The 25,831-nt window shown below is 53.5% G+C and overlaps 1 protein-coding gene across 3 annotated transcripts; it reads right to left on the bottom strand.

The window, feature by feature from the left end:
* Positions 1-7,159: 7,159 nt before the first annotated feature.
* On the bottom strand, positions 7,160-25,831 carry LOC144732795 (nuclear respiratory factor 1-like). Of its 3 annotated transcripts, none has more exons than XR_013588253.1 (13): positions 25,299-25,831; positions 21,109-21,276; positions 19,113-19,233; positions 18,516-18,630; positions 15,881-16,007; positions 15,205-15,345; positions 13,912-14,070; positions 12,819-13,034; positions 11,718-11,819; positions 10,180-10,334; positions 9,740-9,849; positions 9,007-9,481; positions 7,160-8,964 (listed from the first exon to the last, which is right to left on the bottom strand). XR_013588253.1 is itself a non-coding variant. In XM_078614394.1 (12 exons), the coding sequence occupies exons 2-12, from the start codon at positions 21,238-21,240 to the stop codon at positions 9,252-9,254; spliced, it is 1,608 nt and encodes a 535-aa protein (XP_078470520.1). In that variant the 5' UTR covers positions 21,241-21,276; positions 25,299-25,831; the 3' UTR covers positions 7,160-9,251. The 3 variants fall into 3 exon arrangements, 1 of the variants encoding a protein (XP_078470520.1); XR_013588254.1 differs by having other exon boundaries at positions 9,049-9,481; XM_078614394.1 differs by having other exon boundaries at positions 7,160-9,481.

The raw sequence follows: 25,831 nt of genomic DNA, 5'->3' as shown, positions 1-25,831 counted from the left end.
TGGTCTTCATCAGGCGGTCCGGAGCGTCTTCGTCGGGTACTTGTACACACACACACACGATGGTGTGTACACACACACAACAGTGTACACACACACAGAGAATGGTGTGTGTACACACTCACACGATGGTGTACACACACAGATCGGATATCAGAGGGACGCGCACGCGAGGTCACTGTCTCGAGCCGCGTCTTTCACGCGCCTCTCTTCCTCCGCGAGCCCCAACCCGCTCCGAGGAGAGAGACAAAGACGCTCGTGTACAGCCACCGCCGCCAGCGGCAGCAGCAGCAGCAGCCCGTAAGGGGCAATTGCTGCTTCGCGAACAGCGCAGATGAAAGCCAGAGCGGCTAAAACTCAAGGCGTGGTGGGCCAGGGTGAATATAAACCAACGCACGGTCGTCTTTGTATCCCCAATGCTGACACGGCACCAGAGTTGCGTTTTTAATGAGGCCCGAGTCGATCCCACCAAGGATCGCTTCTGATATTCGTCGCTGATGGTCGTGAGCGGGAAATCGGAACTCTTTTTGCCGGGTTCCGCTGCACCACCGCTCCACACAAAAGACAAAGATCCCCCGCGCAGCCTTAACAGGCTGTCGGGGCAAGTTGCCGATAGCGAGAGGCACCTATGAAGGCCGGGCACGGCACACGTGGGAGTGGGTGGCCAACGCCACTCCGAGGCCGCCTTTGTCTCCCCCAGTGACGATGTTTACGACACAAAGCACAGGGCACTCATTTGAGGCCGAGTCGACCTAGGGGCAGCCCGGGACCGATTCAGACACTCATCACTGGGTTGTTGGTCGTGAGCGGGAAATCGGAACTCGTGTCGCCGGGTTCCGCTGCACCACCGCTCCACACAAAAGACAAAGATCCCCCGTGCAGCCATAACAGGCTGTCGGGGCAAGTTGCCGATAGCGAGAGGCACCTATGAAGGTGCCGGGCACGGCACACGTGGGAGTGGGTGGCCAGCGCCACTCCGAGGCCGCCTTTGTCTCCCCAACGGCGATGTTCGCACACCGCGCCAGGAGCTCCGTCGAGGCCGAGTCGACCTAGTGGGAGGACGCAAGACCGCTTCAGATCATTCGCCACCGGCCGTCGGTGGCCGTGAGCGCGAATCGGAACTCGGCACGACGGCATCCGCGGCGCTAACCGCTGCGCCACCGCTCCCCACCGGCTGCCCAACTGTATCGGCAGACAGCAGGCGACACGCACAGCTGTGGTAGTGACACACACAGCTGAGGTAGTGACACGCACAGCTGTGGTAGTGGCACGCACAGCTGTGGTAGTGGCACGCACAGCTGTGGTAGTGGCACGCACAGCTGTGGTAGTGGCACGCACAGCTGTGGTAGTGCACGCACAGCTGTGGTAGTGGCACGCACAGCTGTGGTAGTGGCACGCACAGCTGTGGTAGTGGCACGCACAGCTGTGGTAGTGGCACGCACAGCTGTGGTAGTGGCACGCACAGCTGTGGTAGTGGCACGCACAGCTGTGGTAGTGGCACGCACAGCTGTGGTAGTGCACAGCTGTGGTAGTGGCACGCACAGCTGTGGTAGTGCAGCACGCACAGCTGTGGTAGTGGCACGCACAGCTGTGGTAGTGGCACGCACAGCTGTGGTAGTGGCACGCACAGCTGTGGTAGTGGCACGCACAGCTGTGGTAGTGGACACGCACAGCTGTGGTAGTGGCACCGCACCAGCTGTGGTAGTGGCACGCACAGCTGTGGTAGTGGCACGCACAGCTGTGGTAGTGACACGCACAGCTGTGGTAGTGACACGCACAGCTGTGGTAGTGACACGCACAGCTGTGGTAGTGACACGCACAGCTGTGGTAGTGGACACGCACAGCTGTGGTAGTGACACGCACAGCTGTGGTAGTGACACGCACAGCTGTGGTAGTGACACGCACAGCTGTGGTAGTGACACGCACAGCTGTGGTAGTGACACGCACAGCTGTGGTAGTGACACGCACAGCTGTGGTAGTGACACGCACAGCTGTAGTAGTGACACACACAGCTGTGGTAGTGACACGCACAGCTGTAGTAGTGACACGCACAGCTGTGGTAGTGACACGCACAGCTGTGGTAGTGACACGCACAGCTGTGGTAGTGACACGCACAGCTGTAGTAGTGGACACGCACAGCTGTGGTAGTGACACACACAGCTGTAGTAGTGACACGCACAGCTGTGGTAGTGACACGCACAGCTGTGGTAGTGGACACCCACAGCTGTGGTAGTGACACGCACAGCTGTGGTAGTGACACGCACAGCTGAAGTAGTGACACGCACAGCTGTTTGTTGTGTACAGGGGGCTCGCCAGCACTCCCATCTCACGTTGCCGTGTCGCGCGACTTGACGAGCGAGTAATGGCAACACTCGCACACAACAAAGAACCCACCCCCCCCCCCGTGCCCCCCCCCCCGACCCCGTGCCCCCCCACCCCCCCGTGCCCCCCACCCCCCCGTGCCCCCCACCCCCCCCCCGTGCCCCCCCCCCGACCCCGTGCCCCCCACCCCCCGTGCCCCCCCACCCCCCCCCCCGTGCCCCCCCCCCCCCCCCCGTGCCCCCCCCCACCCCCCGTGTCGCCTTAAAGTCCAGGGGTTGGGGAACCTCTTTTCTACTCTATGGTTTTTTCGGTAGTCACGTCGGTGAAACAATTCAGTAAATTAAATAAACACAAGCGTCCTTTTTTGTTGTGCGCCCGAAACGTCGTGATTTTATTTAATTTTATTTTAGTTGTTTTCATTCTATTTTATTTTTTTCCTACGTGACTTTACCGGAAAAAAACAGAGTATGAATTCTTGCAGTCATGAAAACTTCAAATCTAGAAACTTTTCTCTGCCAAGGGCCATTTGGGATATTTGTAACATCATTCGCGGGCCATACAAAATTATCAACTTAAACTTAAAAATGTGCCTGTTATATTTGGTCAAACTGCTTCTCTTTGGTGAGGCGTGTGATGTTAGCTGGGTGTTGATGATGTTGTTGCTACTCGCAACTGCTTTTTCCAGGATTGCTCCTAGTGGCCAGCACCACGCCCGACCGCCTTTGTCTCCCCCAGTGATGATGTTTACACACCGCACCAGGTACTCATTTCAGGCTGAGTCTACCTAGAGGAGGCCCAGGACCGGTTCAGATAATTGTCACTGGTGTTTGCCGTGAGCGGGAATCGAACCCGGGTCGCCAGGTTCATAGCGCAGCGCACTAACCGCTACATCACCGCTCCCCGCATATATACACACACATACACACACATACACACACATATACACACATATATACACAACAACAAAGATCCACCTACAGCTTTAACGAAATGATGGGGAAAGTGCTTTTTGCGAGTAGCACCTGTGAAGGCCGGCACAGCACACGAGGGGGTGGGTGGCCAGCACCACGCCCGGCCGTCTTTGTCTCCCGAGTGGTGATGCGTACACACCGCACCAGGTAGTCACTTGAGGCTGAGTCGACCTAGGGGAGGCCCAGCACCGGTTCAGATAGTCGTCTATGGGTGTTGGTCGTGAGCGGGAATCGAACTCGTGTTGCCGGGTTCATAGCGCAGTGCGCGAGCACACATGCTCAACTTTTCCATACCGATCTCTGCACTTTAAAAATAAAATATATATTTTACACATCTCATTGGCCACACACAGCTTTCTGGAGATGTATCATTTACAGGGTACTCTTCGAAAAAATGTTAACACGTATACGGGACTATCGTTTTTAATGGAACATGATAACAAATGCATGTTAATAGTTGCAAAAAGTCAAAGAGTCTCCCACTTGCACGCCATCGTTGTCAACGCGTGCCTGGAATCTTCTCCAGGTGGGTCTCCAGAGCCCCGGGGAGGAACATTTTTGGTGGTTATTGTTGCAAATTTCTCAGAAGTGTTAAACATTTTTTAAGCACCCCCGTATTTCAGCAGCATTGGTTGGACGTAAGCAGCAAAATCTCTGAAGCGGTTTCGACATTCACTCGGGTGTTGTGCTCGTGTTGAACCAACACTGCTGTGTAATTGCGCACTCCCACACGGGCCGTGCGTGACCGGTGGGATGCGTTAAACAAACTTCGACTTGTTACGTGGCAGGGTCGGACATGGGATGACGGAGACGATGTCGCCTGCTCATTCTGCGGCGTGACATTGGAGCGTGCGTTCTCGCACGCAAACGCGTCTGAATGCTGCGCTCGATGCATCTGCGTTCACTGTGTGCGCTCACCCAACCCAAACTCCGTTAATCCACTCGTGGGCCTCGACTAAGCGGGTTTAAATCCGACGAGGGGGGTGAGGAGGCGGGATGGCTCGGAGGTCCCGGAGTTCCAATCCGAAATTCAGCCGCTGCCTGTGATTAAACAGTACGGTGCGAAAGAAGTTTAACATACAGTACATGCACAAACCAGAGACCCACAGACTCACACAGATCCACACGGAGACCCACATACACAGACCCATAGACTCACACACATACCCATATACCCACAGACACTCACACAGCGACCCACACTCACACAGCGACCCAGACTCACACAGACCCATATACCCACAGAGACCCATAGACTCACACAGAGAGACCCACAGACACACAGACCCATATACCCACAGAGACGCACACTCACACAGCGACCGACACTCACACAGACCCATATACCCACACTCAAACAGAGACCCATAGACTCACCATTTTCCACGTGAAATATTTGACAAAAATTATGGCTCATATTAAATCCCAAATTTTAAGATGGATTTCACCAGAACCTGCTTTCATCCCTCGGGAAGAGAAGACGTTTGGTGTTAACTCGATCGGGTACGAGTCAATCTTCAACGATGATGATGATCATTTCAACGTGGAACCCGTGCGGTATTCGCTCGCCCTTGCAGAGAACGACTCAGGAGGCGCGTGAGGAGGAACCCCGGACAGACGCGAAGACAGCGACTGGGTGGTGAGCCCGTAGCAAATTCCTCCCCGGATTTTCGCGGTCCTCTCCATATGAAATGCGTTGAGTGGTCTTACACTCAACGCATCCCTCCCCCCTCCTTCTCGCTCACCCCCTCCAACCCCCTCCTTCTCGCTCACCCCCTCCTCCAACCCCCTCCCCCGTCCTCCCCCTCTCCTCCTCCCTCCCTCCCTCCCCCTCCTCCTCCCACCCCCCTCCTCCTCCCACCCCCTCCTCCTCCCCACCCCCCTCCTCCTCCCACCCCCTCCTCCTCCCACCCCCTCCTCCTCCCACCCCCTCCTCCTCCCACCCCCTCCTTCTCACCCCCCTCCTCTTCATCCCCCTCCTCCTCATCCCCCTCCTCCTCATCCCCCTCCTTCTCACCCCCCTCCTCCTCATCCCCCTCCTTCGGAGCACCCGGAGAGAAGGAAAAAAACTCCCACGCGTGCGAGGGCAAAACACTCTATCCCGTAGAGAGGGAGCAGGTGGAGACCACCCTTTTCCTGCCAGAGCCAGGGAACGGCTCCTCCTCGACCCCACGGGGAAGGGAGTTTAACACCATCCGTGCGTGATCCACCAACCCTGGCCGCCTCCACAGCGCCGGATTGCAGGCAGCCACGTGCGCGAACAGCCATCGCCGCCTGGCTATATTTATGCTCTTTGCTCTTAAGGAAGGGCCCGTCCCCGAAACGTCGGCTAACTATCCGTTGCTCTGTTGTAAGCGCGGCGGTGTTGGTAAAGGAGGTGAGCGCACGTAAAAATGTGTTTAAAATGAAGGCGAGCAGATCTCGATACTGGGATCGAACTCCCGAACCATGCTGCTGCTGCGGCCATGGGCAAGTGTAGGAAAGAATTGCCCAAACATTGCAAGTTGCTGCGAGTGTTGTCAGCTGTAAGAAACACGAGATCCGTTTCCGTATAATGTCATTTGCTATAAAAAAAAAACCCCCCAAAAACTAATTCCGCCTTAAATGATTTCGCTCTTTAAACGAGGTAACGTTTGCGTTCTCTCTGCGACTATCCGTGAATAGAACTGCGGGGAAAACGCAAATACACGGAGCCAGCCGCCAGAGCGAGCGAGTGAGCGAGCGGATAAGCCAGGTCTCTGCGTTCGTTCTCCTAACGCGTTTTCTATTTATGTGAAATAAACATTGAACAAATAGAATGCCGGTGTCGTCCCGTGTATCACGCCAAGGGTTAAGAATCCTCACCTCCGATTAGCACGGTTGGCTACGTACGGCGCAAAAGAAGTTCAACACACAGGGACTCCTCGAATTACGAACAATCGACTTACGAAGTGTCAGAGATACGAACAAACCTGACCGCATGTCCAGTCGCCCGTTCCGACCGAGAATCGTAAAGTTTAACCACCCCGCGCAATAGATGGCGGTGGTGGCATCTACATCGGCAGAACATCAAAAACCAGTGGCATCTCCATCAACAGGAGATTATACAACTTTGAAAAGCCATTTCCCGTGTTCAGTGTACATGCCATACATGTGTTTGGAATCGACAATAGTAAAGTTGGACTTTACTACAAACGCACACACGAACACACCTCTGGAACCTAACTCGTTTGTAAGTAAACGAGTCCCTGCACATTCGACCCACACAACTGCCACGGCGATAATTATTTACACGGCCACGTGGCAGGCGAGAGCGAGTCACGGAGGCGCTGGGTGGGCGACATCGGGGAGGTCTACACGAATCCGGCCACCAAGGGGGAAGGGAAGAGCCGACGAGCAGATGGCGGGGAGCCTGAGGGCACGTGGATGGGTCTCAGTTGTGGGCGTTATGGCCTTCCGTGCGAGTCTATGGGGGCTCTGTGCGAGTGTCATTTCGGCTTCTGTGCGAGTCGATGGGTGTCAGTTGTGGGTTCATGGGCTTCTGTGTATGGGTCGCGGTGTGAGCCTGTGGGCTTCTGTGTGAGTCTATGGGGCAGCCTGAGGGAGTCTGTGGGCTTCTGTGCGAGTCCGTGGATCTCTGCGAGTCTCTGTACCGGCGAGATGAATGGGGGAAGAGTGCCACGTCTGTTGCAGAGGGAAAGTCGACAGTGAGTGATAGAGCAAGAGTGTTAGTCTCTGAGAATCAAGTGTTCCCGCTCGGATGACACAGAGGTTCTGAAGTTCTAGGATAATTCAGGCAAACGCTCCGACGACGAGCGTGCACGACGATGAGGTACACGCAATGCGAGAAGAAGTGAAAGCTCGCATAAATAAGGGCAACTCACACCACATCGTACCGGGGAACTTTAATGAAACGGTCGGTAAAAGTAGTAGGGATGAAGGGGGGGGGGGGGTTCTAAAATTTGGAGAATGCAAATGAGAGACATCATAGCGAATGTGAAGGAAAGTGCAAAGTAATCATAAGCATTAAGTTGTGGAGAATATAAATAAAATAAATAAGCCTCCAATTCTCCTTTCCATACCCGTCGCTCCACGTTTTTTTGTTTGTTTAATACACATCCCCATCAGCCAACACAGCCTTCTGGGAGTCCATCATTTCGGCAGCAGCGGTCCAACACGAGCAAAACCGTCGTGCCATCGAGAGGGTCTCAGCAGCAGTCCGGCTTGGCTTGAACCAATGCCGGTGATCCCCGCCAGATGCTTTATCGAGTTCAACTCAACCAACGCTGCTCAAATTCACGCACTCCCAGAAGGCCGTGTGGCCAATGCGACGTGTCATAAATACTTAATATTTTTGTTACGCGAAGGGACAGACATGGGAAGGCGGAGAATTGGCTGCGTAGTTACGAAGCAAAGTGGGCCGCAATGGAGCGCGTTACGAGTAAGGGTGCGGCGGTCGATGGACAAGGAAGGGCAACCCAAGAAGGGGGGAGGCCACGACACGAGAGACCGACCAGCGCGGAGATGGGAGCCACGAGATCGGCTCGCCCGCAGGAGATGGATCACGGCATCGCAAGAGCGTGAGGAATGGTGACGGAGAAGGACCTTCACCCAGCAGTGGATAGAACGTGGTTGATGATGATGGTGGTGGCGACGACAAAGGCAGAGCGGACAGGTGCGGTGAGGTGACGCCTCCACGATGTAAAAGGGGAAAAAAATCGCTTATATTTTAAGTTGGGCATACAATGGCTTGCAAAAGACAGGGGGACAGGTTTTTTTTTGTATAAACATGTATAATTCACGTGAATTGCTAGTTTAAAAATGACACGAAAAACGCAAAGTAAACGATAACAAAATTCTTATTATCATCATCAATATTAACAATAATAATAAAATAACCTACAAAAAACGTACATCACCGGACTATGTTACACAGAGAGAGAGAGACCGCATCACGGGGAGAAGGGACTGTACACAACGCATCGATCGAGCAAACATTTACAGCGTCACGCGGCGCCGGCCGCGGGCTACGGACGGGTTGGGCGCCACGGCCCACGTCACTCCATCCCCCGCCGCCCGCCCCCCCCCCCACGCAAGCGGTCCAACTTGCGTAGGGGGGGGGGGGGTCCTGGGTTGCGTGTGTCGGGGGGGGGGGTCTGAGGGGAGCCCATCTCCCCGCCCGCGTACGTTTGTGTCAAACGTTGGGAGGTGCCAAGCGCGATCGCCAAATCGGCAATGTCCACTGCGAGATCTCGTTGGACCTGATGGGTTACACCGCAGGTGCAGGAGAGAAAGTCCCCCCCCCCCTCCCCCCTAGATTCTTTGCTCTGGAACTTCATTAAATTAATTAATTATGATGAGTTCTGAGTCCAGAGTCGGAGCATGTGGTGGCCGCTGGACCATCGGCTCTACGCCGTGCTCTGCTTCACCGCCCCCCCCTTGCATATTGCGCGGAAATAAACAAACATATGAATGCCAAAATCAACGTCCGTTCGGAGTCCATGTTCCATTTCGCAAAACTCATGTTCGCCGTTAGCTTTGGGACGGAAAATCTCTCCCGACAAAATGTTTTTCGTGCCACGCGCAATTCACTCGCAAGTCTCAGCTTTTTATTTTCGTAGACTTTTTTTGTCAAATTTGGAAGCGTGGCGGCGAGGAAAAACTTCTTGGCTTTGTGCAGATGAACAGACTGAGGCTGCGTACGCACACACGCGTACGCACACACGCGTACGCACACACGCGTACGCACACACGCGTACGCACACACGCGTACGCACACACGCGTACGCACACACGCGTACGCACACACGCGTACGCACACACGCGTACGCACACACATGATCTGGTAGAGTCTCTTGTGCCGGGAAGTCGAGCGACTGAGTCCATTCGTTTCAAAATTCCATTGCCCTTTCACCTTCACTTCACCTTCACGGTTTCCTTTCCCATTTCGCTTGGACGAATCCCACGCATCTCCACGTAGAGCTAAGTCGGCCTCAGACTCACAATCTCCATGCTGGGCGTAACCATGGCGATCTTGGTCGACGAGCTGGTTTCCATGGTGATAGACTCGCCGCTGGACGACAGCACCGAGGTGACGGGCGTCACGGTGAAGGTTTCCATGGCGACGTCGCCGTGCGCCGTGGAGACGGGCGTCACGGTGACGGCGTGGCCGCCCAACATCGTCGGGTACACGCTCACGGGGATCGGGATGCCTACGGGGACACGCGGGAGGGGGACGCAGTGAGACACGGGATGTACGGGGTGGGGGGGGGGTGTGGAGACGCAGCGAGACACGGCGAGACGCAGTGAGATGCGGCGAGTCGCAGGGAGATGCAGGGGACCACAGGGGAAACAGGGACAGGGTACGGGGAGGCAGGGTGAGCGAGGCACGCTTGGCGAGCGCAATGAGCGGCGTGGGGGTTATCGTGGCGTGTGGCGGGCGTGGTGGATGCGGTGAGCGTGGTGCTCACCGTTGTGGTGGTGCACGGTGGTGAGCGTGGTCCCGTCTCCTGACAGCACGAGCTGCCCGTCCTGCAGCGACGCCTCCGAGAGCGTCGTGACGGCGTGCACCACCCCGTCACTGCACCGCCGCGGCCACAGCCACCAGACAGAACACACCGTCACAACAACCACTACAACCGCCCCGTCCTCACTGTAGTGTCACAAGCACAACAACCACACACCGTCGCAATAACCACGACAACCACACTCAAGAAACAGTCACAACCACTATTAACCACCCATCTCTGCAGCGCCATAACCACAACATCCACACACTACACCGTCACAACAACCACTACAACCACTACAACCACCCTGTGTTACCAAACAAGAGCACGCTCACAAACCGCCCGGCAAAAACCGCAATACACAGCCCACACACCGGCACCAGACACACCCAGACTCGCACCTGTTAATTGCCATGGTGACGGTGGTGGGGTGCCGGCCGCCATCGCGCTGCGAGGCGGCCGCCACCTCGGCGAGGGTGGCCACGGCGTGCGACGCGTCCTGCGAGGCGTGCAGCGTCATCTCGGCGTTGTGAAGCGTCGTCCAGTCGCGCCCCACCTGCTCGCGGCACGCACCATCGGCGTCGTCAGTGTCCGCCGTCATCTATCCACTGCTGGATGAAGGCCTCTGTCCGCCCACCCGCCTACCCCCCCCCCCCCACTTCCAACCAACACACAAAGCCGTCACCATGTCTCCTGGTATTGCGGTGCCACAATCCATCTCCTGTTTCTATTCCTATATTTTTATTTTACCAGGTAAGGCCCACTGAGCTACGTAGCTCTTTTTCAGAAGCTATTGTGCTGTGACTGTTCCACCTGAAGACGGAGGCTTGTGTTGCTTCCGAAACGTCGTGATTTTATTTTATTTTACTTTTATTAATTTGAATTTATTACCTACGTGACTTTACCGAAAAACCTAAGAATACACAAATGAACGCTCAACAATCACACGACTTTCAGAAACTTCCCAAAACCTCTGCGCTGCGAGGTCGCCACCTGCTGGCCCGCCAGGGTATGGTAGTACAGCAAGTGGGTTAATTTCCAACCGGACGGGGGATTGGTTGTTGCCTACCCCCGCGGTTTCCTCTCACATGCATTAACATTCTTTCATAAAGTTGATAAAACATCCCCAATAATGGACCACAAGAGCTTAAGGAAGGGTTGTTGGTGATGGTTCTGGCTGCCTTGCCGCTATTTCATCGTTCCCCGCACCTCTGAATCTACAGAAACTGCGCACACAGCACGTATGTGAATGTATGCTGAACTTCTTTCGCATCGTACGTAGCTAACCGTGCTTAATCGGAGGTGCGGGGGAAGGACAACAAGCTAAACACACACAAAAAATATTGCGTCATTATTTGAGTTAAAAGCGACAGTTGCTGATGGGGCCCAGCAGTGGCGCAATCGCCGCTCGTTGCAGAGGCTCGTGGTTCTAGTCCGGAAGGCCGCCCTGGTTATTACTGCAGTGGGTTAAACGCAAATAAAACTTCGCGCCGTCTGCTTCACGGTGGACGTTGACGAACGCATGACGTCATTCGAAAAATCACGCCGCGAATTTCGCGAATGGAAAACACGCAACAATCAGAGTGCTGGTGCCCCCGCTTGCAGGCCAGTTGTCGAGACAACTTGTGCCGCTGAGAGACAGCTGCCACTGGGGCTGCACCTGCGTTGAGATGAGATGTGATGCAAGTCACTTATTTGCGTGTGAGGCGCTGCAAAGATGCCCTGACGTAAATGTGGGTGGCTCTATCAAAAACAACTCTTTAATAATAAAAATGTAGAGGAGAACCTCTGCCCATCGCGGCTTCAATGAACGTGTGTTTCGCTCCAACGCGGAATTTTCCAGCAACGCAACCCCCGCGTTCGGCGAGGTCTGCCTGTAATTACAATCTACTGCTGCTGCTGATGAGTGCCAAGGATGGAGATGCCACTGGAAGCTCACCTCCCCATCGGAGCAGTTGGGAGGGTAGGAGACCTGGGTGACCGTCACCGTCTGGGGCAGCTCCCCACTCTCCGCCAGGGCAGCAGCCGTGCCAGCGTCCACCTGTACGGTCACAGAGACGCAAGAGGCACAGAGACAATGAGACATATGATGGCACACAGAGAGACCGAGACACACGGAGAGACGGGCGCAATTAGACAAATGCACAGAGAGGCCAACGTGCAGAGACATGTGATGGCACAGAGAGACAGACACAGAGAACCAGAGGTACAGGCACACACAGAGACACAGAGAGACGCAATGACAAAAAACACACAAACACAGACATAAACTATTACTCCTTCAATAGTGCTATTTGTTGCTGACAAATTGACATGTTGAGCCTGTGCTCAGCGACCGTGATTAGAATAACGCGCCTAGTGCTGCCCAGGGGCGGCTGCCGTTGAGGAGCTCCCCTTGGCGAGACAGAAGCAGCGCACGGAATCGGCTGAGATGGGATGTGACGAAATGTGCTTTTATAGTCAATGGGCCCGGACCAAACAACCTCCTTGTTGGTGCCACTCTGTCGGCAACACATGAGTTGCACCAACATCCTTAAATATCTAATCAAAGTGAATGCCGCAGAAACATTGAGTAGTAATCACGTTCTCACACAATCCACCTCTATCAGCCACGTAAACAAACGGGCATCACTAAATATCTGCCACCGCGAGTGGTATCGAATTCTGCTCTGGCCGATTGACTACAAGTTTGCAGCAGAGGCAGTCAAGGGCCGTGTAAATCCCCTAGCCGCCTTTAGTCTTGCGCTGTGCAGGGGCGAAGGAGACCGTCACCCAAAAACGTCTCGGCTCTCCCGCCCAGGATGGCAAAAGTTGCCAATGCTGCCGTGGCGAAACCGCCCGCGGTGATGACAACAGGCGCGGCCGACACCCCGGTAGCATTTTCAACTTCTAGATTTGAAGCTTTCGTGACTGCAAGGATTCATATTCTTAGGGTTTTTTTTTTACCTACGTGACTTTACCGAAAAAACTAAGAATAGCATTTTCAACGTCGGGTGGTGCCGACCCCCCCGAACCCCATGGGGTGACCGCTGCGGCACACCTGGATGAGCGAGACGACGCCGTCGGGGCTGATGGCCTGCACCATGGCCTGCGGGTGCACGAGCTGCGCCGTGAGCGTGTGCGAGGCGGCCCCGGCGCCGTGCGGCGTCGTCAACGTGGCCAGCGCCGACTCGTCGAAGGCGTAGAGCAGGTCCTCGCGGCCGTGGTGCTTGTAGCAGTTCTTCACCACGGTTCGCAGGGCGTGCGTCCACGACACCTGCGCGGCATTGGTGGGGGACGGGCACCAGTCATCGTTAATATTGTTATTTCGCTCGTTGACACAGGAAAGCCTCACACAGTCTTGTGACTCTTTTTCGGGAGGGTCCTTCAGTAGGAGGGGGGGGGCGATGATTGCTGCTGTGTGCGTATAATCACCGTTGAGTGATTTGCGGGTCATTTGGGAAAATTTGGACCGTGACGCCGGTACACAATGGCCTACTCTTGCGAATGTCGCGGGATCTTTAATGTCCGCACACGCCGTGTGCTTTAAATCTAGATTTAAAAACTAATTTCTTAACAAGTGCTTTTTGTGTTTCGTTTGTTGACCTTCCCCCGCACCTACGATTAACGCGTGCGGTGCGAAAGAAGTTCAACGTGACGTATTTCTTTTTGGTTTAATACACACCACAGAATGAATCAGGGCTGCCGCTGGATTCGAATTGTGCACCCTCTGCAACAAGAGGCGTTACCGCTCAGCCAAATCATCACCCTCAATGAGGCAGGACCACGGCTTAATGATGTGCTTCTGCAGCCGTCTGGAACGGTTTTCCTTCCGGTATTTGGAAGCCACTGGAGCTACGCACTTTAAATAATCTAGATTGAAAAACTAATTTCTTTAGAACTGCCTTTTGTGTTTAGTTTGTTGTCCTTCCCCCACACCTCAGACTAGCGCGGCTGGCGATGTACCGTGCGAAAGAAGTTCAACCTATTAAGTTCAACATTAATGGCCCTCAGCGAGGCGGTGCCAAGGCCTAGCAGCCCCCCATCGGGGCGGTTCCATGGCCGAACGGTAGCACGTCCATCGCTTGAGTAATTTCCCGAACATCATGAATGCGCGGGCGAGCGAGCGAGGAGCAACAGTGACAATTCCGCACCCTCTGCTTCTGGTCCTCCGAGCGCACGTCCGAGCGCACGTTGGCCCACGGCACCTCGGGCGGCCACCACATGGGCCTGCACGTCTCCTTGCCCCAGCCCGGCTTCCCGCGGCTCGTCGAGAACTTCAGCATCTCGGGGATGAAGGCCCGCAGCTGGGCCTGCCCGACCGCACAAGCGAACGTTAGCGGATGGGTAGATGCAACGACCAGGGTCCTTGTCATAACCGGTAACCGCAAGAGAAAACCCGTAAAACCCCGGTAACTCGTGCTGTACAGACAGAAACATCTAGAGCAATAAACACGATGTGTTTAGGTGACTGAGAAAAGGGGGGAGTTGCCACGGTGGGGTGTCATGGCCAGCAGTGCGCTCGACTTGCAATCGAGAGGTCGCAGGAGTGATCCCACCTCCCCACACAGCAGATGAAGCAATAGTGCAAGCTTCTATCAAAATCCCACTGGAGCTGGTAACCGATTCTGAAAACGGTGACCGGTCATCGTTTAACAATGACGAACGTGACACGTGGCGGCGCGGGTGATTTCACCACACGCGGAGGCGTGCTGCTCACAAACAGCAGGAAGGCACGACTCCCATCCATAAGCCTGCACCCAGGCCATGTGCTCAACACATTGCACATGCGATGCTCCCCGCCTTGTCTACAACACACATCAGCCTGAACCAGTGGTACAAACGAGACAGGGACCTTCAAGTGACCTCTGACCCACACACTGCCAGGTGCTGCACTTCCCGCATGCACCGTGCCACGTTTAGCGCCACCAAGGGATGCGTTCCCGATTTTTATATGAATCTTAAAAATACGAAAATTGGGATAGAGAAAAAATGTTGCACGATCTCGATTTTGTGTTTGTTTTGGATTGATCGGAGAGTACAACGTCTCCGGAAGTGACGCCACATATTAGATCTCTTCCTAGGCATTTCCCGACGGGCATCTGGTGACATGACCTTTGTGAGCACGAAGACGCCGTCACATTAAATTTCTATTTAAAGCTTTCGTGACTGCAGGGATTCATCTTCTTGGTTCTTTCGGTAAAGTCACGTGACTTTACCGAAAGAACCAAGAAGACGCCGTCACATTATTACATCACGCGATTCATCCAAGTGCTGCCCCCTAGTGTTTTTGCACTCGCAAACCTGTCCACCACCCGCCTCCCAGTTCCTGGTTTCCTCACTGATTTGGTGAAGACGCTCAGCTGCTCGGTCGGTGTGATTGCGTCAGTGTTAGTGCCGCACCCTGCCACCTGGCCACCCCGCCACCCCCCACACTCCCAACTGACCTGCGTCATCTTGTCGACGGACACGGGGATGCCGTCGATGGTGAGGGGCGGCAGCTCGGGGTGGAGGTCGCTCTGCGTGGGCGCGTGCTCCGTCAGCGCCAGCTCCAGGTCGCTCAGCATCACGTTCTTGTACTTGCGCACCTGCCAAACGTCACGCACTCTGTTAGCCGGTCGCTCGGCCGATCTGTCTGTCAGTCGGTCAGTCGGTCAAATGGTCAGGACAGGCAGACACCCGCCGCCTAGACAACGACCTCAACACTCACAGAAATGCACATGAAATGCCATTGGGGAACACGGTAACAAGACTCAACCGCATGCCAGGCAGCATAGGAGACTAGCGGAGGAATAATTGGCTTGTAAGTCAATGGATCTCTGTGGGAACTTAGGGCCGATGTGAGTCTTAATCTATGGGACCCTGTGTGAGCCTATGGGACCCTGTGTGAGTCTATGTGTGAGCCCATGTCTGTGTGAGCTCGTGTCCACCGCGAGCATTCTCCGAAAGCATGAGTGGTTTTACACTCATTGTGCCTAGAAGCCTGCAGCTAGATTCTACAACCTAGACACCGATGCACAGTCGGGCAGCCAGACGGCCCGTTGGGTTGTGTTGGTCGATTGGCCAGACGCTCGGTCGGCCGGTGTTGTGCTGGCACGCAATGCGGCGAAGTGCGGCACTCACCACGTTCTCGAGTGGCGCGGCTCCAAAGACTTTGAAGACGGGGTTGGGTTTCGAGGGCGAGAGACAGAGGACCACGGCCTGCTGCCCCACGCGCGTCGTGTACTCGTCAATCACGCTCCGAAGCTTCCTGCACGCACACACAACACACCAACAACCCCTATAGCCACACACACACCACAAACACAGATCCTCCCATAGCTACACACATACACCACAAACACAGATCCTCCCATAGCTACACACACACACAACACACCAAGTCCTCTATAGCCACACACACACACCACAAACCCAGATCCTCCCATAGCTACACACACAAAACACACCAAGTCCTCTATAGCCACACACACACACCACAAACACAGATCCTCCCATAGCTACACACACACAACACACAAAGTCCTCTATAGCCACACACACACACCATAAACACAGATCCTCCCATAGCTACACACACACAACACACAAAGTCCTCTATAGCCACACACACACCACAAACACAGATCCTCCCATAGCTACACACATACAACACACAAAGTCCTCTATAGCCACACACACACACCATAAACACAGATCCTCCCATAGCTACACACACACAACACACCAAGTCCTCTATAGCCACACACACACACCATAAACACAGATCCTCCCATAGCTACACACACACAACACACCAAGTCCTCTATAGCCACACACACACACCACAAACACAGATCCTCCCATAGCTACACACACAACACACAAAGTCCTCTATAGCCACACACACACACCACAAACCCAGATCCTCCCATAGCTACACACACACAACACACCAAGTCCTCTATAGCCACACACACACACCACAAACCCAGATCCTCCCATAGCTACACACACACAACACACCAAGTCCTCTATAGCCACACACACACACCACAAACCCAGATCCTCCCATAGCTACACACACACAACACACCAAGTCCTCTATAGCCACACACACACACCATAAACACAGATCCTCCCATAGCTACACACACAACACACAAAGTCCTCTATAGCCACACACACACCACAAACACAGATCCTCCCATAGCTACACACACAACACACAAAGACCTCTATAGCCACACACACACACCACAAACACAGATCCTCCCATAGCTACACACACACAACACACAAAGTCCTCTATAGCCACACACACACACCACAAACCCAGATCCTCCCATAGCTACACACACACAACACACCAAGTCCTCTATAGCCACACACACACAACCACAAACCCAGATCCTCCCAAAGCTACACACACACAACACACCAAGTCCTCTATAGCCACACACACACACACACCATAAACACAGATCCCCCCCATAGTCACATACACACATCACAAACACAGATATCTCCATAACAACAACTACCATTTACCATGACGCTTGTGCCAGGCTATGTGCACGTTGAGGCCACGTGAAGTGTTGAACGCCCACTGGCAAGAGGTCACGGGGCAGACCCAGGTGCCACGGGTCGACTGACCGAGATGACTGGCTGATGCACCACCTGTGCCCCCTACTGTGCCAACTGGCTGTGCTTTAGCCACCCGGCGCTCTGCCCGTTGTTGTGAGCGTCACTCCTCCGCCCTCCGTTGTTGGAGGGCGACTGCCTCCAACTGCCCAGTAGCGTCCTTCATGAGACTCCTGACACCGCTGGTACCAGTCATTGGCAAGTCCACTCAGCTCCACACCCTCCTGTACCACATCACTACCATCTCTTCTCTAGCTCGTGCCGTGCCCGCTTAGCCCCTTTAATCCGGCCGAACAAAAGCTGTTTAGGCTGGGCATGCAGGCTAAATGACCCAGCCAACGCAGCCTTGCCTGCCGGAGGAGCTCACCGATGGGATTTTGTCCAAATCTTTCAAGGATTTGTGAGCTCCTCACACAATCCAGTCTGGTTAAACCAAGGATAGATCGTAGGCAGGCCAGCCTAAATGTTTAACTGGTGAAGATGTTCCATGAGGGGGGGTCCACGTTTCGCAAGCATAGAGAAGGGGGGGAATGTCTGTGGCCGAGAGGACCTGAAGCTTCGTGCGGAGCGACAGAACATAGCCACACACACACCATGAACACAGATCCTCCACATAGCCACATACAATAAACACGCAGATCCCTCTACGACGACAACCGCCATTTGCTACCAAGTGGCGGTGACATCACCGCGGCACTTGTGCCAGGCTAGGTGCACCTTGAGGCCATGTGAAGTGTCGAAAGCTTGCCACGGAGTTGGGTGTGGACCGACTCAGATGACTGGCAAAAGCACCAAGTGTGCTCTTTACTGTGCCAACTTTCTCCATTGTACACCACAATACACTACACCTACACACGACTGTACCTCCTGCGCTGTACAGCACTCTACATTAATTATAACACGCACCACAAACACAGATCACCTATAGCCACATAGGTGTATATTAATCCCGGCACTTTTTTCTACCACTTTTGTCCACCAAGCACCACGGTGGAAACACCAAAAAAATATGAATACGTACGCACAAGCACATATAATGAGAGTTAAGTGAGATGATGAGGAGGGTCCTAAGTGCGCCGAGGTGGTAGTTGAGTGTGATGGTGAGGAGATGAAGCCTGCTCCCCACCCGTCTCACCGGAGTAGCCGCGTCTGTTGTCGCTTGCGGATCGAGGGGTTCGATTCGAAGATGTGCGGTCGCTTCCTCTTCTTCCCCGTCGCCACGGCCGCCGCCGCCGCCATCCCCACGGGTCCTGCCGGAGAAAGGAAGCGGCGCCCGTTAGCCGCCCTCCTTCAAATTGACGACGCGACTCAAGCGAGGCGATCACGTAGCTCGGGAGCCGGAGAAGCGGAGCCGGCACCGCCGAGATCCTCCGTGTGAATCCGGGCTTCAGCCGCCCGACCGGCGTTAGCCCGGTCCTCAAGTCCAAGCGAGTCACCATGCTCATTATTTTGCCTTTACACTCCTCGTTATCCGTGATCTATCCACTGATGGACGGAGGCATTCCCAGCCTGTTGCCATCGTTCACGATCAAATCCTGATGAATGACGATAAAATGAGGACCACTTAGTGGTGAAAGAAACAACAGCGCTTGTCCTACGGATACTCGCCCCTGCCATAGAAATGTCAAATTCCCAACACTGGCACTGCAGGACCGTATAAAGGAGATGTGCACCAATGCCTCAAAGCTCGACTGAGCGGCAGGATTTTTTGTTCTCTCTCTCCGTCTCTCACCGGCTGCGGCAAGGTGGGCCGTCACCTCGTCGGCCACCGTGGCGTTGAGGATGTCCGAGTCGTCGTAGGCGTTGTCGTCATCGCCCGACGACGGCGAGGAGTCGTCGCCCTCCAGCATCCCCTGGGAGAGGGGGCGGTGCACGCGGCCACGATCGTCACGTCAGGCCAGACTCACCCTCCCACACGGCTGCGGTGTTATAGTTTATTAATTACTCAGCTCGGTCACCCAGGAAAGCCTCGCAGAGTCTCACAACACTGTTTGGCTGGCCATCGAACAAAGACGGTCAATGCGTCGCGTGCTTTCGAATTCACTTCTGCGGCCGTCTGGAACGCTCTTCCTTCCAATAAAAGGAAGCCCCTGGAGTGATGCACTTTTAAATATCGATTTAAAACTCATTTCTCTAAAACTGCTTTTTGTATTTAGTTTGTTGTCCTTCCCCCGCACCTCCGATTAGCACGGTTGGCTACGTACGGTGCGAAAGAAATTCAACATATATTCATACATAAGTTTCGGGAGTGGGTGTTCGCAATAAGGGGCGATGTTGCTGCTGTGTGTGACCCCAATGTGATTTGCAGGTAATTTTTCAGCATCGGCATGTTTTGGCCAATACCGATTACATTGCTTTGTTTTTATGGGAGGAAACCACAGAACCTGGTGCCCGGGTCAGGATTCAAACCCACGTTTTTCTTGCTTTGAGGCACGAGTGTTCCAATGCACCGTCCTGCCGACGACTTGGCACAGGCCATCAAGGGGCTCAAGGAAATGGTGACTTTTAATAAAATCCTTTCTGTGTTATAGTGTTTCGTTGCACTCGGGCCCATACCCGAGAGGGGCCTTGCCTAGAAAAAAATGGCAGTTCATCAGCACGGGTTCAAGGCCAATATTGACATTGAGATCTCTGTGTTAAATTGACCTACATTTTCTTGAAACCATTTATTAACAAAAGTAAACTCTGGACAGGTTTTAACCTTCTGGGTTTAAGCAGAGTCACATTTGTTAAATAAATGCTGCTGGATTACCAGATGTTACTACAAACTATGAGAAACACTTGGTTTCCATGGTAACACAAAGATCCTCCAAATAACCTCAAAAGTACCGATGGGGTAATCATTCTTAGCGAGCATCGATGAAGGCCGGAACGGCACACGTACATGTGTATGTTGTGTTTCTTTTGCACCGTACATAGCCAACCATACTAATTGGGGGTGTGGGGAGTGGTGTGGCCAGCACCAAGCACGGCCGCATAATATCTCACTGGTATTGGCTGCGAGCGGAAATTGAATTCGGGTCGCCGAGGTTGTACCGCAGTGTGCTAACCACTCTCCAAAAACTCTCCACTTTGTCCATGGTAACAACAGCAGCCATTTGGCACAAAGTGATGGTGACCTCAACACAGCGCTTGTGCCAGGCTAGGTGCACTTTGATACCATCACATGAATTGTGGAAGGCTCGCTGGGGGTAGTAGCTCACGGGACAGACCTCGGTGCCATGGTTGACCGAGATCACCAGCAGATGCGCCACCTCTGCTCCCCACTGTGCCGCCTCGCTGCGTTCTAGCCGGTTGGCACTCCGCCAGAGGTCGCAACCGGGTACCCGATACCCGTACCCTACCCGATACCCGGCTACACGTACCCGGCCGGGTACGGGTACCCGTTTGCGACCCTGGTGCGGGTGGGTACGGGTAGGCCGTGAGTCACTGGTGAGTAACCGTTTGTCACTCATTTTGGGTAGGGTACGGGTAGGATACGGGTACCTGTACCCAGCCGGGTACGGGTACCCATTTGCGACCCTGGTGCGGCCGGGTACAAGTAAGGAATCAGAACCCGTTTGCGACCTCTGTGCTCCGCTCACTGTTTAGAGCGTCGCTTCTCCGCCCTCCGACGTTGCTGGTGGGCGGCTGCCACCAACTGCCCAGGAGCCTCGCTGTACTCCTTTCCTGCAACTGCCCGGTAGCGTCCACGACGAGCACCCTCCACACAATAACACAACACACACCTGGGTGCCGTAGGGGTCGAGTGCGTGCCCCTGGGCTTGGGCGCCGCCGTCCCCATCGTCGTCGTCGCCGGTGCCTCCCATGGCAGCGTGGTGGCCGTTGATGGTGACCAGCTCCCCCACGCCCCCGTCCATCCGCGTCACCGTCCACTCCAGCACGTCCACCGCCCGCTGCTCGCACACGAAGCACAAAGATCCGCCCATGTAACCTCCGCAGACTGATGGGACACGTGCTGTAAGCAAGCGCCGATGAAGGTGGGCACAGCACACCAGACCGCCTTTCGTCTTTCCAGGGTTGATGTTTAATATCGCAGCAGGTACTCATTTTAAGACTGAGTCGACCTAGGGGAGGCCCAACAACGGTTCACATATTCGTCACTGTTAGCCTTAACAGACTTTCGAGGCAAGTGCTGTTCCCGAGCACCTATGAAGGACGGCACAAAACACAAGGGGGTCAGTGGCCAGTACCATGCCCAGCTGCCTTTGTCTCCCAGTGGTGATGTTTACACACCGCACCAGGTACTCATTTGAGGCCAAGTCGGCCTAGGGGAGGCCCAGGACTGGTTCAGATAATCGTCACTGGTGTTGGCCACAAGAGGGAATCAAACTCAGGTCGTCAGGTTCGCTACACAACTGCTCCCCAAAACACACAAACACATCCACCCACACATACACCCTATACATGCTCCTCTAAATGTCTTCTTTTATTTTTAAAGCATTTATGCATTCCATCCATCCATCCGTCTGTAAAGGGGGTCACGATGACGCTCTCATGAACGCGGTCCAATTTGAAACTTAGGAATTTCCGTTTTGTCGAGCGGCCTCAGTGATCAAATGGTTGCCCCAAACTGGAGTTAAACCTGGGAACGGATGCCAAACATGAGCACGCTGACAAATCGACACTTTCATCCACACTGGGACGGTATTAGAGCGTAATTGTCAAACCATTGACCCGTTCCATAAATAAGAAATATTTTCGAAAAACTACAGATTTAATTACCTTCCAAATGACCAACACGTATAATACATGGATGATTGTGACAATATGGCTTACCAAACATGTGGAACTGCCCCCCGTCAGTTGATATTCCTAAGTGGCATTGCGAGCAATACGATTAAAACACCCGGATAAGGCCTTTAGTACGGAATGTCTCTTTGTGGAGTTTGCAGGTCACAGATAATCTCGAGACGACAAACAGAGGATAATCTCTACAGCCGGGAATTACAGAGATGCGCATCATTCACAGACAAGCGCGTGACTCAAACAATGTGAACAATTTTTTTAATCACCAACTTCTTTTGCAATTTTTCTCCCGACTGTGCTCTCAGCGTTACATCGTGAGCCGAAGAATACATTCAGATATCTCGCAAAGCAGTGCGCAACCCTTTGTGTTGGAGAATGGCCCTCGGAAGCAGATATCACAAAGCTACCTCCGAGATCCCTTCTTCAAGTGACCTCTAACCCAGCGTAAGAGGCAGCACTTTCCTACCTACCCTGCAAATGAGAATAATATTCGTCTCATGGCTGACATTTGTCATTCTCAGATCTGGAATTTATCCCAATAGAATGCACAACCAAATTTAATGTGATGGTGTTTTTTGTGTGTGTGTGTTGCTATTGGAGACCGGGCTGAGACCATTAACTCAAGAGGCTCGAGAACCTGGTTAAATCACGGGCGGCTGAAACCTGGATTCAAACTCAGGATCTCAGTAGTGCTGGCTCAGTTTCACTGACCTCTGAGCCACTCGCCCTCCTCAGGCTGTGACAATTCTCGAAAAAACTCTTTGCTCAGTTCCTCTGCGAATGTTACACAACAGACCACGATAGCTAAACCGCATCACGTTTGCGCCGATTCGCCAACTGAACCAGACCGAGGCCGTCACGATTTAAAATTCATAGTTGCAATATTGTCCCGCAATATCAATGCTAAAACAAGTACAGTAAAACTTTTCACATCTGCCTCGCTGGGGACTGAGGTATAGGTGGATACGTAAACACCTGTGAACACGGCAGTTAATGGACATAAAAAAGCACAAACTGCTTTCAACTTGAGAAAAGGCTTCATGTTATTCAACCATGGCCGAGTTTTGCAGTTCAATCCCCTAGCTGCCCTGGTTAATAACGCAGGTGAATGAAACAAAAATAGGTGGCGTGTGCACCACAGTGGACGATAAAGATTCCGCGACATTATTCAAAGAGCCGGTCCTGTGTGCTGGCGTCACCGAGTAAAATGTTGTAAATTTATAACAAAGGACTTCATCTGAATAACCAATAACGTTATTCCCCCTACTGACAGAATTGCCTACTTGCAGGCTCGTATTATCTTGTTCATGACAGGGAGTCCCCTCGGTTAAAATAAACAAACTATCGAATGGTTGAGATGCGAAGCAATGAGCTTTCAGATGCCGGGGCACTTAAGCAAGCGCCACTATACATGCAAATCCTTAACATTGGTACTTGACCAGCACGGAGTGCGAAAGGTGGGGAAGCATGAACATGGGAGCACTGGAAGATCAAGCAGTCAACGTGGCCGAAGCCATCGATGCCACCACCACCGCACCTCCTCGCCACCAATGATCTCAACTCTCCACTAGATCCTGCAGCTGCTGCACAGCCGACACACGGCCTCGGAAGTTCTGCCCTCACAGTCTCTCACCATCTGCTCATAGACTCACACAGAGACCTACATAAACATACAGAAACCTATAGTTCCACGTAGAGACCAGCAGACACACAGTGAGCCCGTATACTCACACAAGAGATCAATAGCGCTGCCCTAATTGCATCCCACCTACTACTCTTAGGTATTCTCTTCCCAATGGTCGCGGGATTCGTGGAGGGCACCCCAAAGCTTGCCTCGGTGACATAGAAAGAACGGCAGAAAGATACAATGGATTTTCCTGCACTGCCATCTGCCGCCCAACACACACGACGCTTCGCAGCAGCTCACAATGAATGGCCTGATGTGTGTGCACGGTGGTCACCCAACCAAGCACCGTCCAGGCCCTGGTTAGCTTACGAGATCTTACGAGTTCGAGCACATTCCGAGAGATTTGGTTGCAGGCCAATGGCAAGTACGCGTCTATAGTGTTTGATGGAACCAGTGTTGCTGCTTTCCAATCATAAATCAGTACAGCCTGACCGGGAAGTGCTCACTGTACCAACCCTTGAGATATGACTCCCCCAGTTAAGATGATGGTGGCGTTAACCATGTCAAGAGAATTAACTAATATTCTAGTGAACAGGAGCTGTGCTGAACAACATACATAGTAGGCTCTAACCCGAATCAAGAGTTACAATCGCCGTGCGAACATTGTTGAAAATTGTACAGTGGATATCCTCATGCAAAAACAAAGAGTATACGACGTGAATTAACAATTATCACACACACAATATGCTGACATGAACACTCAAAACACTGAAACAATGCGCAAAGATTAATCTGAAGACAGAGAGACCCATTTAGCCTCACCAGGGGTGTTGGGGCACGTCCTGTCAGCGTGTACCGTATTATTAAGACAGGGAAGACGGGCGATGATGTTGGTGTGGCCAGCACCACACCCGGCCGCTTTTGTTTCCCTTGTGACGATGTTCACACACCGCACCAAGTGCTCATTAAAGGCTGAGTCGACATACACACAAGACACGCATAAGCATATAAGCACACACATATATACCAACGAACATGCATACACTGTACACACACACACACACGCGTTACTCACGTATACACGTTAAACACGACACACATCTATAGAGGACATGCAACACAGGAAAATCCACATAGAATGCACATGCAGGTGTACATGTTGTCTTCTGTCGGTCCACTTTTGGCTGAGGGCCTGAACCACGTCGTGTGGGTTAATTAAGCATACTTCACCACGCTGGTTGCTGCGTGTTGGTTGAGGCCTGCAACAATCACGTACTTTACTAATAAAGTAGCACCACACAGACGTACTGTGTCGATACCCCACGCAGCTAACTCAGAACACCTACAGTTGCGTACTGCTACTACCACTACGACCATCCACTGTTAACGTACCACACCAACACACAGCTACCGCAACTTTCCAAGACATCTTCTGCCTGAGCAAAACAAAACGCTGCAACTCACTCACCGCACACCGACATCCACCTCCAAGCCTTCCACTGCAAGTCCGGCATACAAACACGAACACCCCCTTGTACTCACTACGAGGGAGACCGACGAGATTGAAGCGATGTCGCCTCCGGTCGGTTCCGCCTCCCCAGCCGGCCCGAGCACCACCCAAGCGGGCAGAGCCGCCAGGCGAACCCGAGGCTGTCCCGGCCCGGACTAGGCCCAACCTCGCAGTTGAACGAAGACCGCGGCCGACGCCGCGACGACTTTCCTTGATTTTAAAACGCCCAAGGCGACAGCCGACGTTGTCGAGTGGTCGTCTTCGTACCCTGCCCGCTTTTATTCGCTGGAGCGATGTTGAGAGTTGAACTGGGAGCAGCGAGGCTGCGGTGCTTCGGTGTAGGCCGCGGCGATTGTGGCTTGAATCGCGAATTTCGCAAAACAATTTTTGTTTGTTTCTGCGTCGGTTAACGGCCCCCTTCCTTACGCACGCCGCGACGCGCGCCTTGTCGATCCCGCTAAGCTCGTGCTGCTCGCGATAGTTCCACACATCGGAGATTGATTCTTTGTCAGCGACGAAATTTCGCCTCAAAGGAAAAACCTCGCGGCTCTCGGCGGGACGCGGG

This window comes from Lampetra planeri, chromosome 44 (assembly GCF_965212315.1).
Source record: "Lampetra planeri chromosome 44, kcLamPlan1.2.h2, whole genome shotgun sequence".
Classification (NCBI taxonomy): Eukaryota; Metazoa; Chordata; class Hyperoartia; order Petromyzontiformes; family Petromyzontidae; genus Lampetra; species Lampetra planeri.
Note: the sequence above shows the minus strand (reverse complement) of the source record. Positions and strands in the feature narration are given on the sequence as shown.